The sequence below is a fragment of the Colius striatus genome, chromosome 4, assembly GCF_028858725.1.
Source record: "Colius striatus isolate bColStr4 chromosome 4, bColStr4.1.hap1, whole genome shotgun sequence".
NCBI lineage: Eukaryota > Metazoa > Chordata > Aves > Coliiformes > Coliidae > Colius > Colius striatus.
Window position 1 is genome coordinate 72,758,154 of NC_084762.1, and position 27,440 is coordinate 72,785,593.

General features: G+C 40.6%; 1 protein-coding gene across 2 annotated transcripts; it reads right to left on the reverse strand.

The window, feature by feature from the left end:
- Window positions 1-2,443: 2,443 nt before the first annotated feature.
- On the reverse strand, window positions 2,444-27,440 carry CDH17 (cadherin 17). Of its 2 annotated transcripts, none has more exons than XM_061995928.1 (18): window positions 27,353-27,440; window positions 27,089-27,158; window positions 24,273-24,371; window positions 23,475-23,612; window positions 22,001-22,139; window positions 20,634-20,792; window positions 19,330-19,529; window positions 17,092-17,223; window positions 16,067-16,217; window positions 15,144-15,359; window positions 13,827-13,903; window positions 12,312-12,503; window positions 11,060-11,304; window positions 9,272-9,402; window positions 7,843-8,079; window positions 5,851-5,967; window positions 5,628-5,744; window positions 2,444-3,033 (listed from the first exon to the last, which is right to left on the reverse strand). In XM_061995928.1, the coding sequence occupies exons 2-18, from the start codon at window positions 27,131-27,133 to the stop codon at window positions 3,014-3,016; spliced, it is 2,415 nt and encodes an 804-aa protein (XP_061851912.1). In that variant the 5' UTR covers window positions 27,134-27,158; window positions 27,353-27,440; the 3' UTR covers window positions 2,444-3,013. The 2 variants fall into 2 exon arrangements, with proteins under 2 accessions (XP_061851912.1, XP_010200822.1); XM_010202520.2 differs by having other exon boundaries at window positions 2,444-3,289.

Here is a 27,440-nt window from a genome sequence, read left to right on the forward strand (position 1 = left end):
ATCAAAACTGTTTTCAAAATCTGTCCTTCTGCTATCAGTGTGTAAAGTTGTTCCAATAATTTGTGGATACAATGTGGGAGAGCTGTAGCTTCTTTTCTTGTAAGTATCATACATTTAAAGCACTAATTCTTCTTTAATTCAGACCTAGTAAGTGTCTTCATAGTGAACTATCCATGTGTGCAAGTCATGCTGGTATGTCATACCTACTATTCAAGCATTAAAAAAAAATAATATAAGCCAATTTTTCAGAGTTGTTTGGAAAGAAAATGTGGCCAGTTTCAGGGAAATGTATTTGGAGGTTTGTACTAAATTCTATTTTTAACACTATCTATATCTTTATACTTTTACATGTAAAGTGTAGTTTATGTGTTTTTAATTATACCAAGAAGTGTCAGTGAAATTGCTTTGGAGGATGCAGTGACTGTTGGACATTGACAGGAACTGGAGGAGCTCAAAAAGAAGTGCTTGTCCTTTAAAACTTGAATTCAGAGTGAAATATAATCTACAAGGGCAAAACATCTTAGTATCTATTGCTCCTATGAGGACCTGGGAACCAACTGGGCCTGCTGGGAAGCATGGTGGGAAAGAACAATAATAAGTGTTGCTTCTCTTCCTCTCCAGAGACCCAAAGAAAACTGAATTTGTCCTGTGGAAAGGAAGCCAGGGGCCACAGTCTGCTGCGGGGCAGGGGTTAAGGCTTGGTGAGAGCTCTTGTCTGGCTCTCAAAAGAGATTGAACAGATGGAGGAGCCAGAGCACGACTGGGTTAAATAAACCCCTGGAAGGCTGGGGATGAAGTCCTGGCAGGCAGACAGGCAGGAGGAGGGTGAAAACAATGAGAATATTTGCGGCAGGGTTGGAAATGGGGTTTTGTTAGGGTTTTTTTTGTTTGTTTGTCTGGAGTTTTTTGAGTGCAGAACTACAGCATAGTACAAGAAGCACTAAGAAGCATGTGGTGCTTCAGACATAAGTTGGTTAACAGCTGCATTGCTCAGGTAATGCCCATGCAATCATTAATGTGACACAATCCTGGAGTGTACTGAACTCTGGTCAAGGGGGGTAGGGAAGGGGGCACAGGTGGGGTGAAACAGTCAAGGTTCTGCAGGCTCTGGCTATGCTCTGCTGTAGATAGGAGTGTGGAATTTCAGGGGGTCATTGCAGCAACAAGGGAAAAGGTGTTCAGTCCCTAGAGATGCTCACCCAGGGCAGCTGCTGGAGAGGGAGCACTCTGAGGCGGTTTCTTTCAGATCTTTCCTACCATACATGAACCACATTTGGTAGAGTAACACCTGCAGGAGGGTTAACACCTGATACACCGAGACTGGGAGTCTTCAAAACTGAAGATGTGGTCAAGATCCTGAGGAGGGGAGACAGTTTTGTTTGTCCCAGAAGTTCTTCTATCCACCAACCTAAGGGCATTGGGCCAGAGGCACAGTGGATCACCCCATGAGACACAAGAAATTACAGCAATGCCTCTGTAAGCTCAGGAAAGGGCTAAGATCCTGCTATCAAACCAACCATGAATGTATGTAAATAAGACAAGACATTTCTTTTACTCTTGTCCAGAAAATAATTTGTTTAAAATAGAAGATACATTTGGGTAAAATTATCAAACAAGCAGGTCAGGGAGATAAAGGAAGGTGGAACTTCTTCACATTTTCTCTATCTTCAGCTAAAGCTGTATTGGTACACACAAGTACAATGACTCCTGAACTTTGGCTCCATTATTTATAAAACAATATACTAATCCTAATCTCTGGACACACTGACGTAACTGAATGTCATACTTTCCAAATATAATGGATTGCATTCCCATCATAAAATAAATACATTCCAGCAGTGAGCCCCACAGCAAATGACAGAGCTCCAACAGCTGAGGAAGCTGGGGTAAGAGGTACAACAATTGAGTTGTGTCGTTGAAGCCCAAAAGCAAAGTTTTTACTGGCAACATTCTAGGAAAACTCATTATAATGCAATGCTACCAAAAAAAGTGCTCTTTTCTTTCTAGTTCTGTGCTGCATGCAAAAGCTATTAAAAAAATCCTGTGTAAACATATTCTTTTCCATATGACCTTTTCTTCAGTGTTTTCAAAAGTATATTGTCTTTTCAGTTTAACACAATATTTGTCAGCTTTTATTTATAGCTTAAAAGAAAAATCTCTCTCAAACTGTCAGCAAAAATGCCCTTCTATAGGCATACTGTCAGAAGAAAGGCTTTCCTTCTCTGAGTGTCATCCTGGGCTCAAACACATTTTACTGAAACCAAGATACAAGTGCCTCCAGCAATCATTGCATCTTGAATCAGCAGGACATGTATCACTCTGGCCTAAGAACCATTCTCAATCTGTATGATGTGAAAGTGAAGATTAACTACAATAGATAATCGAGCAACAATGGTTTGCTCTCATTCACTCTCCATTTTTAAAAAAATAAAATAAGCAGATATGGAAAGCCTTAATGAACACTTTTATTCTGAGATAGTGTGTAGGGGGCAAGAACGACATTCCATCAGCGTGATAAAACAGCACATTACTCGATTTCACGTGACTCGGCACGTATTTTTTTTTAACTCAGGAACTGTAATGAAAGGCCATGGTGCTTCACAAACTGGTTATACTCAGTGAATATGAAAAATGAAAAATTAAAGTGTCACATTGCTAGTGAACGTTGCTAGCACAAATCCACTAGCATAATGTTAGCAGGCATGACCCAGGGCTGTGGTAAGTTTGGGAGCTTCTTTGCTGAGAGTCAGAGAGACTCCTGCAGCTTCACAGAACATCTTCAGACAGGACTTTCTTCCCCGTTCTGCTGTTCAGTAACTTACTGAGATTCAAAGATATGCAGTTGGAGAAAATGTAGTTCTCTGGAAAGTCCTTACTTCAGCTGCCAAAGAAGGCTGATCCCATGTGTTGATCCTTGCCGGAGCTCAGTATTTTGATGTTGTGAGTTAACACTTCAGTCAAAGCCGATATTCTTATTAATGGCTGCTGCTGTAGTGTACGTATGATTCTTGTTTCATGACTGAATAATGTTACCTACAAAAGAGAAGACAAAACCCTGGGAGTCTGCTTTTGCATGTTTGTATCCTCAGTTTGTGACAGTACACTTCTGGGCTTTGGGAGCTACAAAGCTCACTTGTTCCCAACCCAAAGGGCATAATTGTCTCTTGATGAAGCAGTCACTAAGACAGTCTGTTGAGTTCAGACTTATCCTTTGCATCTTTGTGATGGCTCTTGTTTTCATTTTTCTGTTTGTATTTCATGTGAAGAAATACAGCCCCAATAATTAAACCTGAAAAACAGAGAGCATTCATCAGTAAAGGGAAGAGAAAACTTTCTGGAAAGGTATTTCAACAAAATATCTGACACACACACCGTAATAGCCATACTGCTTTAACACTTGAACAGAAGCAAATGGCTTTGGGGAATGAATGCACGGGACCAACAGCATATTCAGAGACTTGAGACACTGATTGGCAGGATCAGATGCCTCAGGGCTCAGAAGGTTTCTCCCAAAGAAGAACTTCTCCTCTAGAATTTGACCAGCTGGCAAAGTGTCCTTTTTAGCCTCCCTCACTGAGCAGTGATTTGCCATGTAAGTCTTCAATTTTAGTCTCTGGGTTGTTGTTTGGTTTTTTTTTCCCCAATGGAATGGCAATTCTGTCACAGCAAGGCTGAGACTACTGGCAGCAAAACTGTTCTTCAGGAACTCCTTGGTATCTGTTAAGAATAGCTGATGGACCCCAGAGATTTGTTCAGCTATGGGTGAGGATGAGAGATTTTCTTCTGTTCTCGATTAGAAGTGCTTATATGCTTTATCATCACTTGTCATATGCAATCAAAGATGTCTAGATGTCTCCCTCTGCATATATGTATATATACACATCAAAAATACATCTTATATGTATATATATCTTTGATCTTTTAAAATCATGATGAACTTGTTGCATTGTATGTAAATTTATTTCCTCTTTATCAGAGTTGGATTATCTATCACTTTCAACATTTTTTTTCTCCTTTACTAAAGTAAAAAATACCTGTACCACTTATTCTCCAAGTATCTGTTCTGTAGTTGTTCTCATTTTACATTCTGAGTAGTTAATCACAGCACATGCCTATTATCTGTCATGTGATACTTGTTTTCCCACCCTCTTTTCAGTGTGAGAAATACCATTCAGGAGAGAGACAGTGTCTTAATGAGATAGTTTCTCCTACCGGAATGGATTGGCTGAGGGCTTCGGTTGTGGTTTTTATTTGTTGTATTTTGTTTACCCGTGTCTATGCTCTTTGTTTCTTTTAAAGAATGTAAGACTACAGAGGATCCTCACTCTTGGAATGAAAGGTGCTGAGACCTGAGAGAGTATTTAGTTCATGGAAGGAACTAAGTCTGATATCATCAGGCCCCCAGGAGATGGCTGTTTTTATGGTCATACGTTCTGAGCTTCAAGGCCAGACTCAATGATTGTAGTAACCGTAAGTTTCATGAAATACCTCTTATTGGTTTTGCCTTGTCCATCTCTGGTTCCTCTTACATCCACCCAAGAGATTTTGCCTTTACAGTGAAAAAAATCCTTGATATTTAAAAAAATGCATATTTATTTCAGAAATTCTTTTAAAAATCCTTGGTGAACTACATATGCTGTGTTTCTTAAATGTCATGCCCTGCTCTCAGAAGCTGACCATCTCTCTTGTAATGGAAGCAACTTTAGTCAGTTATCCAACAGAATTTTCACTTAGATGTGACACTATAATAAGTGAGGGATCACAGAGCACTGGAACAGGCTGCCTTGTTAAGTCTCCTTCTCTGGAGTCATTCAAAACCCACCTGGATGAATTCCTGTGTGACCTACTCTGGGTAGTCCTGTTCTGGCAGGGGGGTTGGACTTAGATTATCTTTGAAAGTCCCTTCCAACCCTTAAGATTCTGTGATTCTGTGACTAAGGCATTGTACAAGATGGGTGATGTGAGAAGCTTTAAAAGAAGTGATAAAGACGAGGGTGGTCTGAGCATGGCTTCTTCCATTTTAAGTTCTTTGAATTATTTTTTTCTCTTTTCATGTTCAAAAGACAAACGCATATGCATCACATATGCATTGGCACTTTCTCTTGCTTTAGAGGTTTGTGTATTACGAAAGAAAATCAACATTGAGCTTTGGTTTTGTCTTTTTAGGTGTTGAACTTGTTCTTGAGGGCTTGTTTTTTTTTCTTTTAGAATTGAAATAATGGTAACTTACATAAATTCTTGGGTTTATTCCCTTTTATGCTCTAATTTAATCCAACTCGTCTGAATATGAGGTCTGTAATGTATTTATTTCCTTTTATTTTCTCCATGAGTTTTTCACACTTCCTCCCCTCTCTACAGCTGAGTCAGTTTCTCAGTCTGGGTGTTACAACAATTTGTTACAACAAAAAGTTCACATAAAACTGAGCACTGAATTCTTCTTGCTCTTTGCTTCCTAGAGGACTGGATCCCATCAACAGTCATTGTCACCATTTTTGCATTTACGTTGATAAAGAGCTAGAGGATATTACAGCAGGACCCCACTTGATCATCTACCAGTGTCAGAAATACAGCAGTGTATTCATATCTCAGAGGTTTGACTCCATAACAACCAAGAAAAAATGACCTACCAATGATGAGTAGAACTGCAATAAGAATTCCAATCGCCTGGCCAGCACTTGGCCAGGAGTGCTCACGCTGTACTTCGATAAAACACGACTTTTCACTGGAACACTTGCAGACATTTACTGCAAAAACGAATGCCACAAGGTTAATGAGAAGTTTAGTGCTCAGGTTTGATTATTCATAAATGTAACTGTCACCTTCAAATTAATAGCTTTGTTCATAGTATACCTTCAAGATTCACTTTTCCTTCCAAAGGTGGGTTTCCATTGTCATTTATTATTACTGGAACGTTATACACATTCTCTTCAAAGTTAGCATGTTTTGGAGAGAGGTAAGCATGAGTAGCTGTAAATAGAAAATGGGACGTTCATTTCAGCACAAGAAAGAAATGTAGCTTGACATTCATACCAAGTTCTCTTTTTTTAAGGCTACTTTGCACATGATGGTAGCTCCTGTGTTCCCCCATGTCTTTGCAGGTCTCATTGGTTTGTAAACATCAAATCAAATCAGAAGGGACTGTCTAAATGTCTAGTCTGGCCTTCAGCACAATATGGTCGAACCATTTTGTCCTTAGTTTCTATAGCAGGTCATATCTGATCTTGTGTAGTGTTACACTGATAACATCACATCTAAACAAAAAGTAAGTCCCCCTACTCGCAGAAGCCATAACCAACTTAAATTGTTCCCAAGATAACTTAATAGGACAGATTATCCACTTACACTGTCACATCTAAGGCTCTTTAAGACTTGAGAAAGTAAGACTAGAATAGCTTTTAGGGATTAGAACAAAGGTCTATTGATATCAGTATCTTGTATTCAGAATAAGTGAAGAATTCTATTAATACTCTCCACCTCTTCAGCTATTTTGAACTTGAGATCTTGGGCACGAAATCCATTCTTACTTTTAACTTCAGAGAGACTTTCTACAACATATTGTGGAAACAGGTTCCACACTCAACTACCTCCTCCTCCTATCTGCACTAGAAATAAGTCTCATAAGCTTCATTTGAGCCTCCCACATTTGTGTACTGGAAGAAAAAGCAAATTATGAACCTCTGACCATAACATTTATGATTTTATACACCTCTTGTATTTTTTCACCTACTTTCTTTCAAGCTACAAAGTAGTAGCTTACTCTGCTGCTTCTATACACTGTCTTATATCAGGCCACTCTATAAGGTCAGTTATCCTTGTCACCTTATCTGAACCTGCTTCCAGTTTTACAGCATCTTTTTTGAGACAGAGATGCCAGAGTTCAAGATTTGAACAAATCATGAATTTATATGGGGACAAAGTTATTTTCTCTGATTTCTTCTCTGGTCCTTTCCTAGTAAATCCCAACATTTAGTCTGCCTTTCTGAACACTACTGGTAATTTGAACTCACATTATCGTGGAACTGCTTAGAGGTCTCACTCCTGGCTTATAACAGCTAGGTAGGCACCCCTGATTTCAAAGATGAATTTGGGAATCCAGGATTCATTTGAATCCATTATTTTGTTATTAAACCAACTCAGTCTTGCAAGGATGTTCTGCAATTCTTCACACTTGGTTCTTGCTCGAATAACTTTAAATAATGAATAAACTTTGCCTCTTTATTGCACATCTATATTTATTGAACTACACAGGTCTCAGTAAAAAAAAAAAAAACAAAACTTTGGAAAACCACTCCTTTCACTGCAAGAGCTGATAATTTTCTCCAACTCCTGAATTTTAAATTATTATTTTTCCTTTAAAAATTCATCTCTTTCACATTGTGGCAACCCAATTTTATCTAGTGGGACATTTCATCAAAAGTCTTTTAGATATTCAGACAGGCTCCATCAGTCAAGCACTTATCCATGTGCTTCCTGATACCCTTGAAAGAACTCAAATCTGTGAAGCAAGAAACACAGAAACATTAGAAATAGACAGTTTGCAAACTACTCTCTTTCTTTACCAGAAAGAACACAGTACATTTTATTCTTACAGATTTCTTCTCTCGCACACTCTATTGAAATTCTACCTTGCAACTTATTAAATGTAATTCCTTGAAAAAAAAATTAAGTACTTAGGGATTGAAACAAATACGTGATGAAATGCAAGTAATTTCTCAAAAATTGTGTCTACATGGAATACTGGATATGCAATAGTAGGAATCAAAAGGAATTCACCATTTCTTTATATTTTCCAGAGTACTTACAGAGTACCATATCATCATAAGAATAGCTTTGTTAACTTACCATTGACTTTTGAGATTTCCCAGTTATTTCTTGCATTTGTATCATCAGCAAGAGAAAAAGAAAACGTTGAATAAAACCACTGTTGATCAGGATCATCAGCTTGAATGAGAGCTCTCTCCCCTCCACTGAGCGGATGGCAGAAGAAAGGAGGATGATCCTTAGCTAAGTGTGGAGGGTTGTCATTCACATCATTTAACTGTAGTATCAAGGTTGCTAGGGATTTCTGAGCTGCATTATCTGTAGAGTTTAACAAAATGCAAAGTTACATGCACATCTTGAATTTACACGCTGGGTTGTTACATTTGTGGCTGTTATATAGGTACCCCTATACAGGCAGGTAGGCAGTAAGAGGTGGCATTTTGTCTGCAAATTGCAGAGGCAAGGTCTCTGGAGGTCCTGGAGGACTAGTGATAGCTGCCACTGCTTTTTTAAAGTGTGGTTTATTTACCCCCAACTCCTGCTAACTACAGAACACTAGCAAGTGAAAGGAGGCAAATAGACCCACGTACTTAGTAAGGAGTCACCTCCATCATATCTGGTAGGTGATCACATCCAAGGTGACCAGTGCTCTTTGGAGCACTTTTTTAAGCATGAGACTCCTTAAGTTTCCTATCTGTCATCCATATACATTAAATCCAAGTCAATATTCTGCTTCAAGATAATGACAAGGGGCCCAAGAATTTCCAGAGCCTCATCACTTCTCTGGCCTGTTCCTGCAGCAACAGCTTCACTACAACTCATTGATCAGGGAATCACTTCTTTTCCCTGATATACAGAAACTGCATCTTTACCCATATTGCCCCAGACAGTGGCCACTACTACTCTTTATCTGTGTTTAATAAAGGAAATCTAGTTTTATACCTCATTCAATCCATATATAATCCAGATATAGTCCATAACGGTTATTAAATGTAAATCGTGTCGTGAAATCTCCAAGGATGGAAATTTGAAAGATTCTAATGGCTGAAACTAGGAGCCCTGATAAATTTCAGACTAACTAGTCTATTAGTTTTTTTCATAACAAAATGCAATTTTGTACAAGGTTGCAAGTTATTCTCCAGGCATGTTTTCAAGTAACCTAAACTTATGTTCAAAAAAGACTAAAATCTTTATAGCTATAGAGGAAAAAAGTGGCAGAAAATGTTGGTGCTAAAAACACTGAAGAAATTCTAACCTTCTCTATATGCCATGTGGCTCAAGCAAATATAATGGGATATGACAGCCAACCTCATGAAAGCTATTTTAGTCCTCATTACCTACAACATTAAGATTTCTTTTAAGAAAGTTAAATTCTTAAGGAATGTATACATCTAAGGATATATCACATGATCCTGAACTTTTCATGAGTTTAGTTGTGGGAAGCATGACAATTCCTCGTAAAGCAGTAAGGGATTCCTCTGTGTGTATTTGTAGTTGTTTCATCACTTACTTAGCTCTGACGCGGAAACCTCAACTGTGTATATTTCCTGTTGTTCTCGATCCAAAGTGGAAGCAGTGTATATCTGCCCAGTGGTTGAATCAATCCTCAGCCATTTCTTCACATCACCTTCTAAGGAGTATCTTTGGAAAGAAATTGGAAAACAAAATCACATATACTATTCAAAGTCAGGGGGAAATGCTGACAAAGCAAATATTTATTGATTTTAGGCAAACAGCTTGATTACGATTGTACTTGAAGAGAGGATTCTTAGAAGAGTCCCAATACTACAGCCAGATAGAGGGGACAGACGGAGGAAGAGGCCAAAACCACTGAGAATATGAGTGAGAGCAGAGCCTTGGGGCGTGTACTGCAACTTTACCTTCCTCCTAACTATGAAATCTGGGGAGTGCCTAGCTTTTGGTCCAAAGGTGCATTCTGTCCCAATCTCAAGTCTCTCTCTCCCCATCACACCTCCCACACCTTAGCTTTGGTGGGAGCGCAAGCCAAAGGTTAGGGGCAGGGGCAGCAGTACAGCCAAGTACCCTTTATTGGATCAGCAAGAGGCTGGGACCCCAAGGTGGACTGCAGTGGTTTATCTGCTGCCAGCCTGGAGCAGCTTGTAATTACCACCAATACAGCCTTGGAACAGAAAGTGCTTTAAATACCACCACACAATTGCCTTTATATTATTGTTTAAAAAAACCTCCAAGATCTCTGGATATTTACATATACAGATTTCACCATGAATGCATGACGCAGTTAAAGGACAGGCGTTTGCTTGAGTAGATGTGACCTGACCTTCTCATTAAATGCTTTTGCTCTTTCAGTACCCCTTGCTGACACACTTGTACCTCTTTAACTTTTTTATGTTTTTTGTTTTGTGTCCTTTAACCTATTTTTTAACAGAAATGTGGTTTATGTATATATGAATTCCTTTCATCATCCCCCAGAGCTTCCGGACTATGTGACTCATTTTCAAAGCAGTTTGTCAGAAGGCCAAACAAACTAAGTTCCCAAAAGTTAGGAGAAAGTAGAAAGCCAGATGAGAAACCTCTGGGAATAAAAATCCATGGGAGGCCTAACAGTCATATTCTGCAACTCCATTAACTACTTGATGGTTTGCTGAATTTTAGGTAAAGTTCAAGGATTGTTTGTTTTGGGTTAACACAACATTGTTCTGTGAGCTGGCAGATACTGAAGGTGACATGCTATTGGGCCCCTAAATGAGCCACTTTGAGGTTTCGCATCCCATCCACAATCACGGGAGTTGTCTTTCACAGAGCTTTACATCCACGGTGGAAGAAGTCATATAGTCTTTGGCAGTTGGCAAAGAAAACTAATTAATTGTCATAGACTTGGGAGAAAAAGGCCTACGTGTTTTCCTGCGTGACATGAAAAGCAGCTGCTGTGCTGCTGGTTCCTAGGGGTACCCAGCATATGTTTTGTTAAAGACATTAGGGATATGGAAACCCTGTTATTTTCAGACCAGCTCTGCCTGTTTCCTGGAGATATATATTGTCCTTCCTCCTTTTTAGTTTCTTGGTTCAAAGGCCTCACCAGCTGATGCTTGTCACCGCAGAGAGAAGGCTGGTTAGAAAAGCACTGCCCAACAGCCTGCTGCAGGTGAGACACTGACCACCACCCCACCACACCTCCAGCTTCTACTAGAAGCTAAGATTTTGCAAAAAAAAGGCTTTTCCTGCATGCCAAATATTGGGCGCATTTTTCTTGTACCTCTTTTGGAACAATTTTCTACATCCTAAAGTCAATGAATAAATCATGGTCACTCTTTTTTACCGTACAGAATCCCCCTCAGGATCAAAGGCCTCCACCGTCATGACCAGGGTATTAACAGGAATGTCTTCAGACAATTCTGCTTTGTAAACTGTCTTTTGGAAAACAGGTGCCTCGTCCACATTTGTTACAAAAACTTTAAAGAGGGTAAGGGAGCTTGAGTTGTACTGCACACTTGACACCAATGGTTCAGGATTTGTGGCGTTGATCACCAGGTTGTACACTGGAGTTGTTTCAAAATCAAGAGGCTGGATGAATCAGGAAAAAAAAAAAAAAAAGGGGTGACTTTAAACAATGGCCCCACTCTGAAAGAGAAGATTGCATCTGAGACATAGATGAAATAAGGGTGCAAAATTACACTGAGAAGAGTCAATTTGAATGAAACCATATGGTCATTTAGATGCTTCCTCAGCAACTGCATTTCCTAATAATACTGCCACTTCATAGAATCATAAAATGGTAAGGGTTGGAAGGGACCTTCAGAGATCATCTACTCCAACCCCGCTGCAGATGCATGTCAACCTAGATCAGGTCGCATAGGAACATGTCCAGGCGGGCTTTTAAGACCTCCAAGGAAGGAGACTCCACAACCCATCTGGGCAGCCTGTGCCACTGCTCTGTCACCCTCACAGTAAAATAGTTAACTCTATTTTGTTTACAGCAATAGTATTTAGTATTTCTATTTCTGTATGAGAAGGCCTCAGGTGATCTCTGGGTGGCAAAAGTTATGGAGTTTCTCACAATTGCCTCCTTGGGAAAAAATGTTGTTGAGGGTGAGCCTAAAGATGGTCACCAAACTCTGCATCTACCTGCCCTTGGCCTGGCCAGCAGCAGGTGGGCTGGATACAAACAGATAATTGGAAAATAACTGAAATACTTTCTGGAATCAAGAGTTCATGCACCTTGGAGAAGGCTAGTTTCAAAGGCAGAACATTTTGGGTATTGAAATTCATGAATGCAGCAGAAAAGCATTTCTTATATTCCTGTCTCCAACACTGAACATGTGAGACATATCACCCACCGCAACATATGCTGACCTTGGCTCTGTTGCAGTTAATGTTTGCCTCAACAGGAACAACTGCTTCTCCAGCCTGATATCGAGACATGCTGGTCTCACTTGCACTTCCCAGTTCAAAAGCCACCAACAGCTCAGGGGGAAGAAGGATCTGCCCCGTGACATCACACCGTACCACCACAACCACAACACATGGAAGCATTTAGCTTCCAAGGAGAAGAATAATCCCATCAGTTCAACCTTATTAATCCTGACGAATCCTCGGTTTGTTTCAGAATCTGTCTCTATGATGAAGTCATTATTTGGATCTCCTTCCTTCACTTGGTAAATGATATAGGAGCTCCCCGTGTCAGGCTCATCCCCATCTGTAGCTTGAATTTCCAATATCACTGATCCTATCGGGATATTTTCTGCAACAGTCACGTTGGGATACTGCAGAGAGAGAGAGATGGTTGAAACCTGTCACACTAAGCACTATCTGCGGTTAAAAACTTGAGTGCTGAAACAAACTTGAAACAGACAAGCATGGATGTATTTTAACCCACAGAAGCCATGTGAGGGGGGAAGCAGCAGGTCCGCTTCAGAGTAGAGGTGTAAGCAGGTTAAGAATGTACAGAAGCGTTAGTAAGTGCCATGCAGCAGTACAGGTAAGCTACCTTGCTGCCCAGGGGAACCCAGAGCTGCAAGATGGGCACTAGAGCCTCTGAGAAGTTGATACAGCTCCCTTTTTAGCTATACGTCTATCAAAGATGATGGGATCTCTGTCAGAGGGTAAGCTACTAGTATAGCAACAATCCCAAAACTTTATCTCCTCTGTTGAAATCACTCCATGTTCACACAACGCTGAAAGCAGTAGGAACAGTAGAGCTCCTCTGTGTCCAGTAAGCACCCTAGCCACTAACTGTTAAATATTTAATTGTTCCATGCATCATAGACTGCTGCCACATGAGTAGCCGATCTCCATTTACTCTGTTTGATCTGTGCCCTGACCCAGCAGTCTCATCTTGAGACCAGGTCCTTGCATGAGACCTTGAGGTGAGAAAGCCTCTCTAAACAGCCTTCTATGAAGACATCTAGCCTGCATGTATCTAAGCTCCCATTATCATCATTGATGAGCAATGAAATCAGTAAAGCCAAAAAGCCAACATATCTTCCCCAAGAAGACCCTTGAACATGATAGGGCAGACAGCTCTCCTGAGCCCACTGCTTATATTGTCTACAAGTATAGTGAGAGTTTATACACCTAAATGTAGACACTTCAGCCATGGCAGTGTCTTCAAGGAGACTTGAGCCAGAGACAGAAAGCACAGAAGATCTGCAGGTCCTTCTGCCAGATGCCAGCACCTCCACCAGAGGAAGAGCCTAGCACTTGTTCCAGAACCAAGGGCCAGCAGGTATGCGTTCGGGCATGGATCACTGCACCACTGTTTCTGGTTAGAGGAAATAGAGCCTTCTGGATTTTCTAAATACATTAATATTGTGTTTGAAAGGGAACTTGGGAGATGTTAGCTTTTTTCCATTTAGCTCTTTTAGTGAGCAAATTACCTTATATTTCAGAATTAGCTAGAAATCAGCTATGTTCACTGCTGAAGTAGAGCTAATATGCTGGATTTGCATTAGTATTTTGCTTTTATTTTCACACTCTGTTATTTGTTCTGTAAATGGTTAGTTTCCCACTGACACTGATATTGAATGAATGCTCAAACGTTTGTCAAAAGTTATTGGGACAGAAAAAATGGTGTTAAAAATACTCACAACTGATTTTTCAAAGATGGGAATCTGATCGTTGATGTCAATGACATGTATTTGCACGTCACAGATTGTTTGGAAATCTGCATGGAAAGAGAACAAACAACGTCACAGCAACCCTTCTGCTGAAAATAACTTTCCTTCAAGAGGGTTCACTCTCAGCAAAAGCGATCACTGTGAAATTACCCAATCCAAGCAAAGAAATGCTCAGTCTCCAATATCTCTTAATCAGTGACAACCTCATTTTCTATCTTATTATTCACCTTCCCAGCTTCTTCAGCATTGGCCCATCCTATTTCATTTCCCTCCCTTTTTTTTTACCAAATCCCCTTACCAGGATAAAGATATCTATAAATTGTGTCAATTTTCTCAATATCCTTTTAAATGTCAAAAGCAAACCCCAAGTTCCTCCAGTGGGCTATCAGGTAGCACCCTCCTTTTTGCTATAGCCCGACTTTAAACTTCAGATCTATGTAAATCCACTACTTGATATAGGGCACCCATAGCAATGGGGGGGTTGTGATTTTAAAAGCTCATTCTGTCTGGTTGTGTGCTATTCATATGTAGCTAGATTTAACTGTTTTACAGATGTGCTTCACGAGCTGAAAGTTAAGCAATATTCTAAACAAAACTGTTTGTATGGAATTCAAATAGCATCCCAGCCAAATCACCAGCTTCACCCTGTGTGAGGTTTTCTTATCATCTGCAAGAATTATGCTATTTTATTTACAGACATGTCACTCTGCTTTCTTTACATGCTAGTTCTTCCATCCACAAGTTTGCCTTTTTCCAGTACAAAACTTTAAGATTTAGTATCAAGTTTGCTTTCCTTTCTATTCAGTGAACCACAAAGAACTCCTGGAAGCTTAAATAATAGAGAAGGATTTTTTTTTAAAGACTAATTGCAGCTCTTAACCTATTAAAATACATTATCTATGTTCTCTGAAAGTCTGTGTTTAATTTCTTCTTTTTTTTTTTCAGTGAGTCCTTTTGAAAGATTTTGGGGAAAAACCACAATCATGATCCGTTCATTTTTTTTTCCCCCATGGAAGGAAATCTCTTACTGGAGAATTTGTTAACAAGCTTCCCAATTTAACCACGCTCTGCCCTAGAGCTGGTTTCCTTCCATACTTGCATTATGAATCATGATCAGCCTCCCTGTATCTCAAGAACAAGGCAGTACCATGCCAGAGCAAGTCAGCTCCCAGTGCTGCTGCCTATCTAGTGAATCTTCCAGATCTCCTCTCCTGCTTCACATACTGAGCACAGAGGACGTCTGTGTGAAGAAAATTATTCCAGTGTATGATAGCAGGCATTACATACCTGGATCTTTCACCTGCACCTTCAAGGAATAGTTCGATGCAATGCGTTTGTTCAATGACTGTCCAGTTAACTGCAAAATCCCAGTGTCTTGCTGAATAAAGAACAAATTACTTGCAGGAACAGAAGGAACCTGACTTTCAATTTTGAACCGCAGATAAGAGTTAAGGGTGTCCTTCTCATCCTTGTCTGTAGCAAACAGTGTGCCGATGTTACTTCCTGTGGCAAAGGAGAGACCAGAGTCAGTCAGATAATGCTGTGGTCCACAAATGTGCACACTAACAACAGTGATTCCAATGCAAAGAGCAGAGTGGCAATAAAAACTAAACTCTATGGAAAAACACTAGTATGAGCACAATCATTTCATTTCTGGGAGGTTTTCCTTTAGCATCCCAACCAGCTGTTTTGGGCTTGAGGCAGTCCAAAAAGACTGGGATATGTATTTGTATCAGAAGTGAGTGTAACAGCAGACATCAGGCTTATAAATAAAAAACTGACGTGAAGACTTAGGGACGGATTTTGGTAAAGGTCCATCAAAGTCAAAGGCATTACGCTGGAGGTGCAGCATAATGAGAGTAAATGCGCTCATGCCACTTTTAGAGCAATATCTCTTGTATTAGTAACAAAAGGGGTGGTTTTGTGTTCTAAGCAGTTGTCTAAAACTGTGCTTGTTTGACAATGCAATTTTATGTTTTAAATGGAACAGAATTTTTTAAGTAGTAGTCTTGGATCTGTCCTTCTCAGGTTACTGAAATCTTTTCCACATGAATTATTGAAGTGAAAACAACAAGGCACAGGAAAAACATCTCTCTAGGAGAGATACATTTTACTCTTTGGGACCAGAATTTCTAGCTTAATTTGCACCGATTTGGAAACAATAACAGGACTAGAATTACATGTATGAACATGTAGAAGCTGTTTCTTACCTGCACCTTCATTCTCTTGAACTTCAATTATAGTGAGGGCCTGCTGGCACACAGGAGGATTGTCATTAATGTCTTCCACAATGACATGAATCTGCAGAGGCTTGTCTACCAGTTCTCCCTCATTATCTTTTGTGATCACAAAAAAAGTATACTGCAATGAGAGTATTGGGATTAGATGTGTTGAATGTCCACTGTGGAAGTAGTTTGCATTTAAATGTATAACTAGTTTGCATTTAAATGTATAACTATGGGAGAGTTCTGTGCAAATGAAGTATCCTCTCATATGATGTTCTGTATCTTCTCTCTGTTTAATTCAGAACTCCTCCAACACCCCTTAGTACCTAAGGTCTGAGCTTTCAAAAGTATTCAGAAGTCCTGCATACTTCACTACTCTGTGAACTTGCTCTCCCAAAACTTCAAGAAAAGTGGGAATGTTTCATTTTTGTCACTTTGCAAATTCCTCTGTCACATACATGGATAGGATTCCTCCATCATATTTAACCTCTGCTCTATTTTGTGCCGAAATTTCCTCCAAGAGCAACAGGAGACTGATTTCTGTCTAAGACTCTCTGATGGGAAACTTCAGTTGCAGCTGCAAGTTAAACTGCTTCTGCTGTGGAGAGATCCTTGAGGCCCCTGGGATCTGGAGCAGATCTGAAACATCCATTTCTCTCCTGCCCTCCACAAATGCCACTGCCTACCTCTTGCTCATGCACCTACAATCCTGCCATAGTTGGTCCATGTTATACAAGATACGTATACTGTGGGCAGTAATTGCTACTGCCAGACTTGTGGAGAAAGGTTGTAGAATACCAAACTGAAGACTGTTTACAGTGCAAATGAATGTGCTTTCATATCTGTCAAATAATTCCCAAACAGAAATGACAAGAAACAAAGTCTTTTTTGTTTTTGTTTTTCTTCCACTGCTGTCTTTTCTGGTGAGCTTTCTCATATTTACTCCCACATGGATAATTATCTTCCTGCTATGGTATCTCCCATTGGCGAGTTTTTATGTGTTTACTTACAGTATCCTTTTCTTCTCTGTCCAATGGTTGAGTCACATAAATAACCCCATTCTGATCAATAGAAAATGGGAGCCTGGGCAGCTTTTCTTTTTCAAAAATGTCATAAGTGACATTTGGTTCGTTTGAGTATACCTAAAACCACAAAAATAAGTCAGGGTAGAAAGTCAGACTCAGATTTAACAGGGATTGTTTCTGGATCACAAATCCAAAAGATTGCATTCCTGTTAGCTTCGTAAACCAGAAAATTAACAGTTTGGCAGGTTCTTGGGATGAGTTGCAGAAAATCAGACTGATAATCATAGAATCAGAGAATGGTTTGGGTTGGAAGGGACCTTAAAGATCACCTAGTTCTAATCGCATTGCCATGGGGAAGGACACCTTCCACTACACCAAGTTGCTCAAAGCTTCATCCAGACTGGCCTTGAATACCTCCAAGGATGAGGCAACTTTGTCTAAGCAATCAGTTCCAGTGCCTCACTACACTCACAGTAAATAATTTCTTCCTTATATCTAATTTAAATCTGCTCTCTAAGAGTTTAAAGCCATTGATCCCTGTACTGTCATTACACTTCCTTGTAAAAAGTCCCTCCTTAGCTTTCCTGTAAGCCCCTTTAGGTACTGGAAGGCTGTTCTAAGGTGTCCTCAGAGCCTTCTTTTCTCCAGGCTGAACAACCCCAACTCTCTTAGCCTATCCTTACAGGAGAGGTGCTCCAGCCCTCTGATCATTGTCGTGACTCTCCTCCGGATTCCCTCCAACAGGTCCATGTCCTTCTTATGCTGAGGGCCCTAGAGATGAATGCGGTACTGCAATTGGGGTGTCACAAGAGCAGAGTAGAGGGAGAGCATCACCCTCATGTGTGAAGAAAGCATTTGACATTTGAATATCTTGACACTAATTTGTTGCATCTCCTTACACTGTCTGTTTCTGACAATTGTTTTCGTTTATCTAATTCAGAGGTGTGGAATGAGAAAACAAATATCCAGTACCTATCTGCACATCAAAGCCTGTGATTAAAGATCTTTAGTGGGGTGCTTCAGATTTAAAATGAAATGCAGCAAAGAGACTGACAAATTAACTGAGTCAGTATTACTGTTTATGTTTCATACTACACAGCAGGAACTGCATTTCACTTTGCCCTAGGCAGAATCAACATGTCATTAGTTGCCACGTGAGGTTTATACACAAGTGACCCCAGAATGGGAGTGCTGTTGCATGTCAGTTTTTCTTCCACCTGTTTTCACTCTGAAATTCCTCGGTCTGTCACTGAGGCCAGCAGGAACAGCACTGAGTCAGTTAGGCTTACAAACAGGATCTGAGAAATCCAACCATGTCCAAGGGATGACAGCACTGGGGTTGTCTGTGCCAAGGTATTCTTTGAAGCCAAACAGTTCTAAACGGCTGCTGGCCAGTTGGTTAATATTTACTGATGTATATGTTGCTATCAGTCTGCAGCTATCGGCACTGCACTGTGAAAAGAGGAATAACATGGGTACGCAGGATGCTGAAGAAGGGCGTTTCAGACTTTCCTAGGTACTTTTGGTATAGCAGTTGTGCTCTGTCCCACAAAACTGGTCACAGCAGGTGTCCCTGAGTGCGTGGGACTGATCACAGCAGGGTTGTAGTGGAGCTGGTCCCCTGCCAGGCTCTTCTGCAGGATAGAAGCAGCTAACCTCAAAATAACCTTCAACAGGTTAACAGGTTAACTCTTGGTTTGCTCAAAGCCTGGAGGACACATGTTAGGCTAGAAATGCTCAAGGAAACCCATCAGGAAAGAAGAGCAGCACCTCTGCAGAGGCCCCTACTGCCACATGTCTGTCCTGGAGCTCTTTTGACGTGCTTCAAGAGCTTTATCTTTTGTATCATATCAAATACTCTTGTAAAGAATCTTTTTTCTTCTAGTCATTATGCTCTAACAACATTCTCCAAATGTTTCCATGTTCTCATGCACAGGTGATGTTAACAGCCTCTCCAAGCTGAAGAGCAAAGTCCGGTCACTCTTTTGTTTGTATTGATTGTATTTCAGTCCCTTCAAACCATTAACTTTCTTACTAACAATAAGTTAATGAGATCTGCACTAAAGATAATTTCCGAAGGACATCACATGAAAAATAACTGGAAGGTGCCAAAGTCTGCACCTGAAGAGGCTGCTGTTGAACACAGTGAGGATACCTTCACAGTTAGCTGACAGAAAACGACTCTGGCACCAAGGAGAGGTACACAGAGCAAAAAGGCCCTACCTGGCTGATGTTGACAGGGTGGACTTGGGTTGAGTTTTCTTGGATGTGGATGGTGGATGGAGCTTTCCACAGGCTCTCCTTCACAGTGATGATCACATCAGCACTGCTGGTGAAAGCATTTGTTGTCATTCCCGCCATGTCCTTCACAGTGACTACAAGTGTGAAGGTGTCCTGCTTTTGAGGATCTAAGTAATAAGAGCCTAGAGAGAGAGCAAAGAGCCAAGTGAAATGAAGCAGAGGCTATGGAAATGATTCATCTACCTGTTGCCTCCTACACGCACTATGCTTTTTCATCTCTTCCAGGCTCATTCCTTAGATGGACCTCTGTGCCAAATCTCAGCAAGCTTTTCCTCTGGCTTCTCTGAACGATGTAGCACAGCATCATGTGGATGTAATTATATGAGACTTTTGTGCTTTGATCTCACATTGTGCAGATGCATCACTGAACAGCCCTCACTCCAATCAGGTACTTGTTCATCCCAGCAGAAACATAGAATCGTTTTGGTTGCAAAAAAAAACCCCATTAAGGTCATCAAGTCCAGTCAGTGGCCAAACACTACCAAGCCCATCACTAAACCATACCCCTCAGCATCTCATCTACACATCTTTTAAATATGCCCAGGGATGGTGACTCCACCACCTCCATGGATAGCCCACTCCAATATTTAATAACTGTCTTGTTGAAAAAGGTCTTCCCAATGTCCCATCTAAACCTCCTCTGGCACAACTTGAGCTCATTTCTTCATGTCCTATCACTTATTACTTGGGAGAAGACACTGACCCCACCTTGCTGCAACCCCCTCTCAGATAGTTGTGGAGAGTGATCATATCTCCTCTCAGTCTCCTATTCTTTAGGCTAAACAACCCCAGTTCCTTCAGCCACTTCCCATCAGACTTGTGCTCCAGATCCTTCACCAGCTTCATTGCCTGTCTCCGGACATGCTCCAGAGGAGTCAGGTGGTTAAATCATTGCAGTTTAGTTGGGATCATGTTAGTTTTCTCTTCATTTTTCATTTTACTGCTTTTGGGTTTCTAGATTTCAAGGAAGGTAATTAATCCCAAGATAAAACTCAGCTTAGTTCTGAGGGCCAGAGGATCTACTTCTTAATGTACTTTTAGATTCGAATCCCCATTTCTCCTAACTTCCCTTGAATTTTGTGGAACACAAACCAGGGCCTCAGTGAAGTAAGTTCCCCTGACTATGTTTATTCTGCATTTAACACCAGGGCTGTGTTGCTATTTGTTCTAAGGTACACCCTGGAACTTGTGCTTGCTTTTTTATAAACAAGAATCTTTTTACATACCTGTCCTACTTGGTGAGATTGCTCCAGTAACTTTATCAATCTCAAAAAGCATTTCTGAGTAAGGGTTGGGAAAATGATGGAGAATGTTGTACATCAGCTGTGCATGGGGAGTTGTAGGATCATCACGGTCAGTAGCGTGGACATACATGAAGGGCTTGCCTTTTTAGATTAGAGAAGAAACATTGGTAAGACGAGACTGAAACCTGAATATGTAGTCTGTTTGAGCAGAGCTCTCAAGCCAGGAAGGCAGCTTATAGGTTGCTGTTGTCATTTCATAATGCATGTCTTATGGTAAGCCATGCTTGTGTGTCGAGGTTACATTGCCTGTGTACCATCCTACAGGTCTCCTCTAACAGCTCTGCTTAATAGGATCACAACAGCTATGAAGGCGAGTTGATGAAGCAGGTGACAGAGCTAAATCAGAGAGCTATCTACTATTAAAGAGTGCCTGCAGCCAGAGATAGCTCTCTGACATCTCTCTAAGAGAATTTAGCAGTCCTTATACAAATCAGTTCCACTCAAACTGCCTTGAGAAAAATGCTCTACAGCTGTGACACAGTTACAATTAAAGGAACAATCGTATAGTTAAAAAACAAAAAGGAAATGCATGGTAACATAAGCAAATTTTTGCCTTTTAATCACCAATGTAACATTCAAAATCTTTTTGACTTGGATGCAGTTGAAGAATACAGTAAAATACAGCAGAATGCTTTTCTGACCCCATAGATTTACATGTGTATTCTTTAGCAAAATTTTCTTCTCAAGTCCATAGTCACAGTGATAACAGCTGACTGAGTCTTTTGTTTTCATTTCCAAAATGTGAGTCTCAAACTGTTCTTTGACACTTTCCTGATTCCTGGATGCGTCACTGCAATCCATAGTCTAAGACTCCTGAATACTGAGGTTCAGCTCACGTTCTGAGAAGCATCAGTCACGGTAAATGCATACCCCACAGCTATACTGGCATTGTATTTCACTGTTGTGCAAAGACTTACTTATTCCTAGCATTCTCTTTCTGTACCATCTTGCACAGCCTTTAAATTTTAAACTTCTACTACAGGGCTTTTTTTCAGTACAGAGGAGAGGGCAGCAACATTTGCCTGTTAAGTGATACTTGCAAAGCAACAAATACTATGAAATAATCCTGATCACACTCATCCCTTTACACCACATTGTGTAATGTAGTGATAGGCTCTTTGCCTTTACATTATCTTATACATGCTTACATCCTTATTTTGTACAATCCTGTGGGAAGGAAAACTGATCTTTTTTTGTCTTGCTGAAGTACAGCACCCACTTTATCTCCCTGTTTAACCAATCAAACTGGCTTCTTGATAACCATAATATTTAATTATTATGATGATTACCTGGACGGGAGTTCTGCCTCACTACTCCAGTGTACTTTAGCTGGTCAAATTCGGGTGGGTTGTCATTGATATCCTCCACATATATTGTAACAGCATATGGACCTTCCACTGTGTTTCCCTGTTCATCCAGACTTTCCACCTTTGGTTTGGAAAAAGAAGGAAAAGCAAAGAAGTATATTTATGTAGATAAATTAAAAGACTTAAGTGAATGTCAGGATGCCAAATGCCAAGTCCTTGCTGTGATGCAAATCTGGTGAGAGCTATCTACAAGGACAAATTTGCCATGGTAGCTCATAATAATTTGCCACTTTATATAATTCCAACAAAACAAAATAACCTACTCTTGCTTCTGACAATGCTTTTCAGAGGGTAATTTCTCACTTCCAGTCTCAGCAGACTACTATATCTTTGCATAGCTCAGGATTTTCTTTACATAGAAACAGATACTTGCTAAAGAACAAGGAGAAACCCCAAGATGACTCAGGTGTGCCATTGTAAATATCCACCATAAAAAAAAAAAGGCTGTTCTAAGGGTTTGTAAAGAAATTTTAACCCTTAGTTCTGATTACATTTTTATTTAAAAAAAAAAAAAATCTCATTTCTCATCTCTCTCTGGCTTTAAAGCACCAAGTACATATTTTGTTGTCAGACTTATTAATTTGCACGTAATAGATAAAATCATGATTATTTATGCCTAACCAAGTATGATTTTTCAGTTGTCATCACTTCCTTTTGTCTGTGAAGTATACTCATGTTAATAACTTCTAGGGCTAGAATATTGTCTTCTCCAATTCCAGTCCGAGAGTACTTTAGAGCTGAGAACAACATCTCCTTCCTAGTTGCTAGTGCCTCAGAAAAAAACAATGCCATTCTTGATACAGAGTAAGAGCACAGGGCTACACTGAGACCCCAAGATTGTCTACCCTCTATCCCACTCAGTGTTGATGAGATTCTTATGAAAAGAGCACACATGCTTTTTCCTCTAATAGCCTCTGACATCTGCAAAACAGCTTTCTGCTGTTCTCTAACAGAGATCGGATCTGTGCCTTTGTGTTTAAATGCCATTTAATCACACCATTTGGCATTAAATAGATTACAATCTTCCTAAGTAGACTACAACATTTCATTTTCCCATTCCAGCCACGGGATTCACCCTATCAGTCTTCAGGGATAACAAGCAGATCTCATATATGGGGCCAGATCTCATTTGCAGTCAAGTGTCTTCCTCATAGTATGAGAATTAAAGGATTGGTGTTGACATCAGGGTACTTTTTGTTTTCTCAGCATAAACTTTGTGTGGTAAGTAGCATTTTCCTATGCAAAGCAAAGCTCAATATTAAAAATGAAAAAGCTGCCTGTAAACATGCACAAAAGAAAGAATTTGAAATTTCAAAGTTTTCTGATTAATTTCAGGTTTACCAAAAAAGGATGAGCGTGAACAACTCTCCCTTCCTACTTTTCACTGAGGTTTTACCTGCAGCCTGTGCACTGTTTTGGTCTCCCAGTCCAGAGACCCATTGAGATACAGGATTCCAGTCTTTTGCACAATGTCAATTATTCCATCTTTTTCACCAGTTGCTCTGAAACTCACAGCAGGTGGCTGGGATGTGAACTACAATGGGGAAAAATCAGAGAGAAAATCATCCTTTTTTCAGCATTTTCACCATAATCAAAGTATTTTCATGTTTTTGTGTCTTTTAAAACCTCTTGCCAACAATGTACTTGGCCAGGAGAATGATATTTCAAGAGTCTGCTCAAACAAATCTTGTCTCTTCTCTGATCCTCAATAGAGGAGTTTTCACATCATTTCCTGAATGCTGCAGGAAATCCCAACTGTGGTTTCTTTCCAAAGCAAATGTCTGCTTAGGACAGGGCTTTGTCTGAGCATGAGAATGGAAAAAAATGACACACGTCTTCCATTTGCCTGGGAGCTGGATCTGTCCTTCTGTGGTTCTGGCTTTGGGAAGAAAACCTCAGAGCTGAAGCAAAATGATGACACAAGTTACATGGAAACCCATTCTCTAGGAATGCTGATTTTATTAATCCCTGTCTGAGGATATCCTCTTAAAATGTGTTTGAGAAAAAGGGTTTTGTCTCCTGCGTTTTGCACGTAGACTCTTGAATTCCCAGATAGAGGAAGTCAAAATTAATTTCAGATCCTCTATGGAGACTGTTCTTCCCACCAGCACAGAGGACAACACTGCCTTTGAGGTCGGTAGGTACCAACTACAGGGTTTTTGACTGGGATGGATACCAAGGGACACTTGATTACCTGGTAAATGAAGCGCACTCCCCCTCCCTCTGGAATAGAGAAATTCATGTCCTTCAGAGGCCCAGTTACATGCAGGTCCCCCGAATTCTGACACATAGCCTGTGAAAGAGAGAAAGAGAGGGAGGAAATCAGATGAGGGATGTCTACTGTCACCACGCATGAACAGCAGCTCTCCATCACCGGGCCTCTTGCAACTTATTAGGTGGTTTGCACTGAACATCTCCAGGTTCTTTAGTGCACACCCATTTTTAAAAGCAGTGCTATTTATTTATTAATTTGAAAACAAACATTTGGGCCTTGCTCTTTTATAATCACTACATAATTAAATGTTATTTGATCTACCTTCCAAAGAATTCAGCACTGAACAGCTGAATGCAGACTGTGAGCAAGAGAGAATTCATAAAAGCATTTCTGGATTACCTCTGTGTCCACATCAAGACCAGCCATATCCCATCCATGAGTCTTTGTGGCCACAAGTCAAGACACCCACCACCATACCATACCTGGGGGTGGGGATGAACTGGGGTTGCATTCCTCGTAATTTCTACTTTAAATCCAAACCTTTCTTGTAAGGGAAAAAGATGCACCTCTCCAGGTCCCCTACCCCACTTCCCTCAGCACCACAGTCATCTGTGCAAGCCTCTCAAACCCCGTGAGTTCGTATCAGTTGCATGTAAGTGCAAATCACAGTCAAAGCAAACATGTCCTGCTGATTATTGTTTTCTACCTCCTGGCAAAAATGACACGCAAATCTGTCTCAGTCTTTGGCTTTTTTGTAATGGCTGCCAATGACTCCACATGGTGCTTTTTGCAGCACATTTTTAATTAGTTTTATAACTATTCCCTCCCTAGTGCCCAAGGACCTCCAAGCACACTTGTGCCCTACTGTTTCAGGTCTGTTCTTTCTGTAAATTAAAAAACCCCCAAAACTGAAATCAGCTTTACAGAGCAGCATTTACACACAAGACAATTCAGCATACAGTTCAGGTAATCTGCTTGTTTCTCCAAGGGCAAGACCAAACTCCCTGACTTCCTACTCTTCTCTCCCTGTCAGCAAGGTCTTTCCAACACTGACGAGCTGCCTGCCTGAGTTAGGGCTCTGTCATTTGACTGCACAGGTAAAATTCCCTTTCTTCCAGAGTAAAAATGACTTTATTTTGCTTTTTTAATTTGGAGTGCCATTGATATGCTATCCATCACCCCACAGAGTCAGGCTCTGGTAGTGCATGTTCTCTGCTGCATGACTTTTCCCCTGGATTTTGTCCTATTGCTGCTGGGACAGCCATTCAGCCTCTCACAGAGAGGCCTATGTATTACCAGGGGAAAACTTAATTCTGTCTGTGACAAAAACATAGCTAAGTTCAGTGTAATTTACCCTAAAGCCAATGTGTGTGTTACAAGTGATGTTTGAATAACACCAGATTCTGCTTAATAATAGCCAGAGATGCTGCCTTCCTCATCTACAAGGGTTCGTGACTCTTTCTGCAAACAGGAAAACAATATTCTTTATGAGAACTGGAGGAGGAGGGGGTAGGATGCTAGTGAGCCCTAGTGACAGCAGACAAAAAGACAGGTAATATGTATACATAACGGGAAAGAGTACTTTATGGACCATCTTTAGGGTTTCAGGGGGGTTTTGTGCTAAATAGTAAAAATAGTAAATATTTTTGCCTCTGACAGTGACAAGGTAGGCAAGTCCTTGGATCTGATCTGTTCTGCTTGTTCCTGTGTTGCGCTGGTGGACACAACCTGTATCCTGGAGGTTTTACCCAGGGCCATTTTGTGGAGGAGATTTGCTTGGTCACGTCCCTTGCCATGGAGGAACAAAGGCTGATGCTATAAAACCCAATAGGTTCAAAGTGCAGGCTGTGAAGCAGGTAAGAGATATCTCTTCCTGTTGATTAAAATTACTTTATGTGTATCATAAATATTTTTACAAACGTATGTCTACAGCATGATTCACTACTCAGGGGCTGAAAGGGGAAATAGGGTTTTCTCCTTGGCCTGTATCTGGTTGTCATCCCTTTTGAAGATGGCTATAATGCCTATGGAGTGGCTTCATGGAGGGTCAGCAGCAGCTTTTGAAATGGGAAGGAAAAGGGAGGCGCTCACTATGGCACATCAGTCCCACTCTTCAGGGGCTCTACAGTCTGAGGGATTTTTTAATGGCCTTGAATTTTATTAATTTTTTAATCTTTTCTGCTCATTTCAATTGTAAAGTAAAAGCCGCCACCGTAGCCTTTATGAACATCAGCAAATCTATTGAATTTAACAGACGAGGTCCATAAATAGCATAATTAATACATCGCAGTTCCAGAAAATCCTCTGAAAAGGGATTCACGTGGATAGAATAGTGGGGATCCGCAATTAGTATACATGGTTTAAACTGTAAGCCTTTGTGTGTCTGAGAATGCATGTAATATGTCAGTATGTGTATGGATTACAATACAGATCACGATACAAATGCTCGCCCTTCAGTGATTTGTTGCAGTATTTTTAAATATTTTCTAGCATGACATCTGTTTATTAGAAAAAGTAATATGTAAGAAGAGATGCAAGAGGCAAAGTAGGTTAATTGTCATCTTTCAGGATTTTTTAAGGTTTTTTTCCTAATGATTGATATATTTCCCTAACTGTTGTCCATGGGCTCCCACTGATGTTGGTATAGCACTCGCATACCCATGGTTAGATCTGCTGTGCCCGCTCACACTGCCAGCCTCACCCACAGACTGGGACACCCCATGGCTTACAGCTCAGAGGCTGCAGCAACCTTTGTCATTTGCTCCCAGATAAAGGAAGGAAAAGCTGTAACTCACCGAGTGAATGATGAGCAGAAATTGAAGTCCACATAGCTTAAACATACTGGAATACGATTTGCTTCAGCTCCTGCAAAGAAGAGGTAATAGTCAGTTTAACTCCATAGAGCTGGCCCAATCTGTTTGTGAATAAAGGCTACAGCTATGCTTTCCCAAAGCTGGAGAGAGAGAGCAGCTGAGGAGTGAGCTCTGAAGGACCAGACTCGGCTCTGCCCAGGGAAGGCAAGACTGCTATTGTCCCCAGGCCAGCCGGAAAGGTCATACCTATCAGATCTGTCCTCAGTGGCACAGAAGGTGATACATGCTGTGAGAGCCTCTTATGGTTCTCAGAGGTTGAAACTGGAACAAAACT

Coding starts and splice junctions, on each gene's coding strand:
- CDH17 (XM_010202520.2), bottom strand. CDS start 27,133: ATGTTTAAGCTATGTGGACTTCAATTTCTGCTCATCATTCACTCG. Junction 19,530..20,633: donor AATCTCACCAAGTAGGACAG/GTATGTAAAAAG, acceptor CTCTCTCTCTAG/GCTCTTATTACTTAGATCCT. Junction 9,403..11,059: donor CCTGAGGGGGATTCTGTACG/GTAAAAAAGAGT, acceptor TTCTTTCCAAAG/ATACTCCTTAGAAGGTGATG.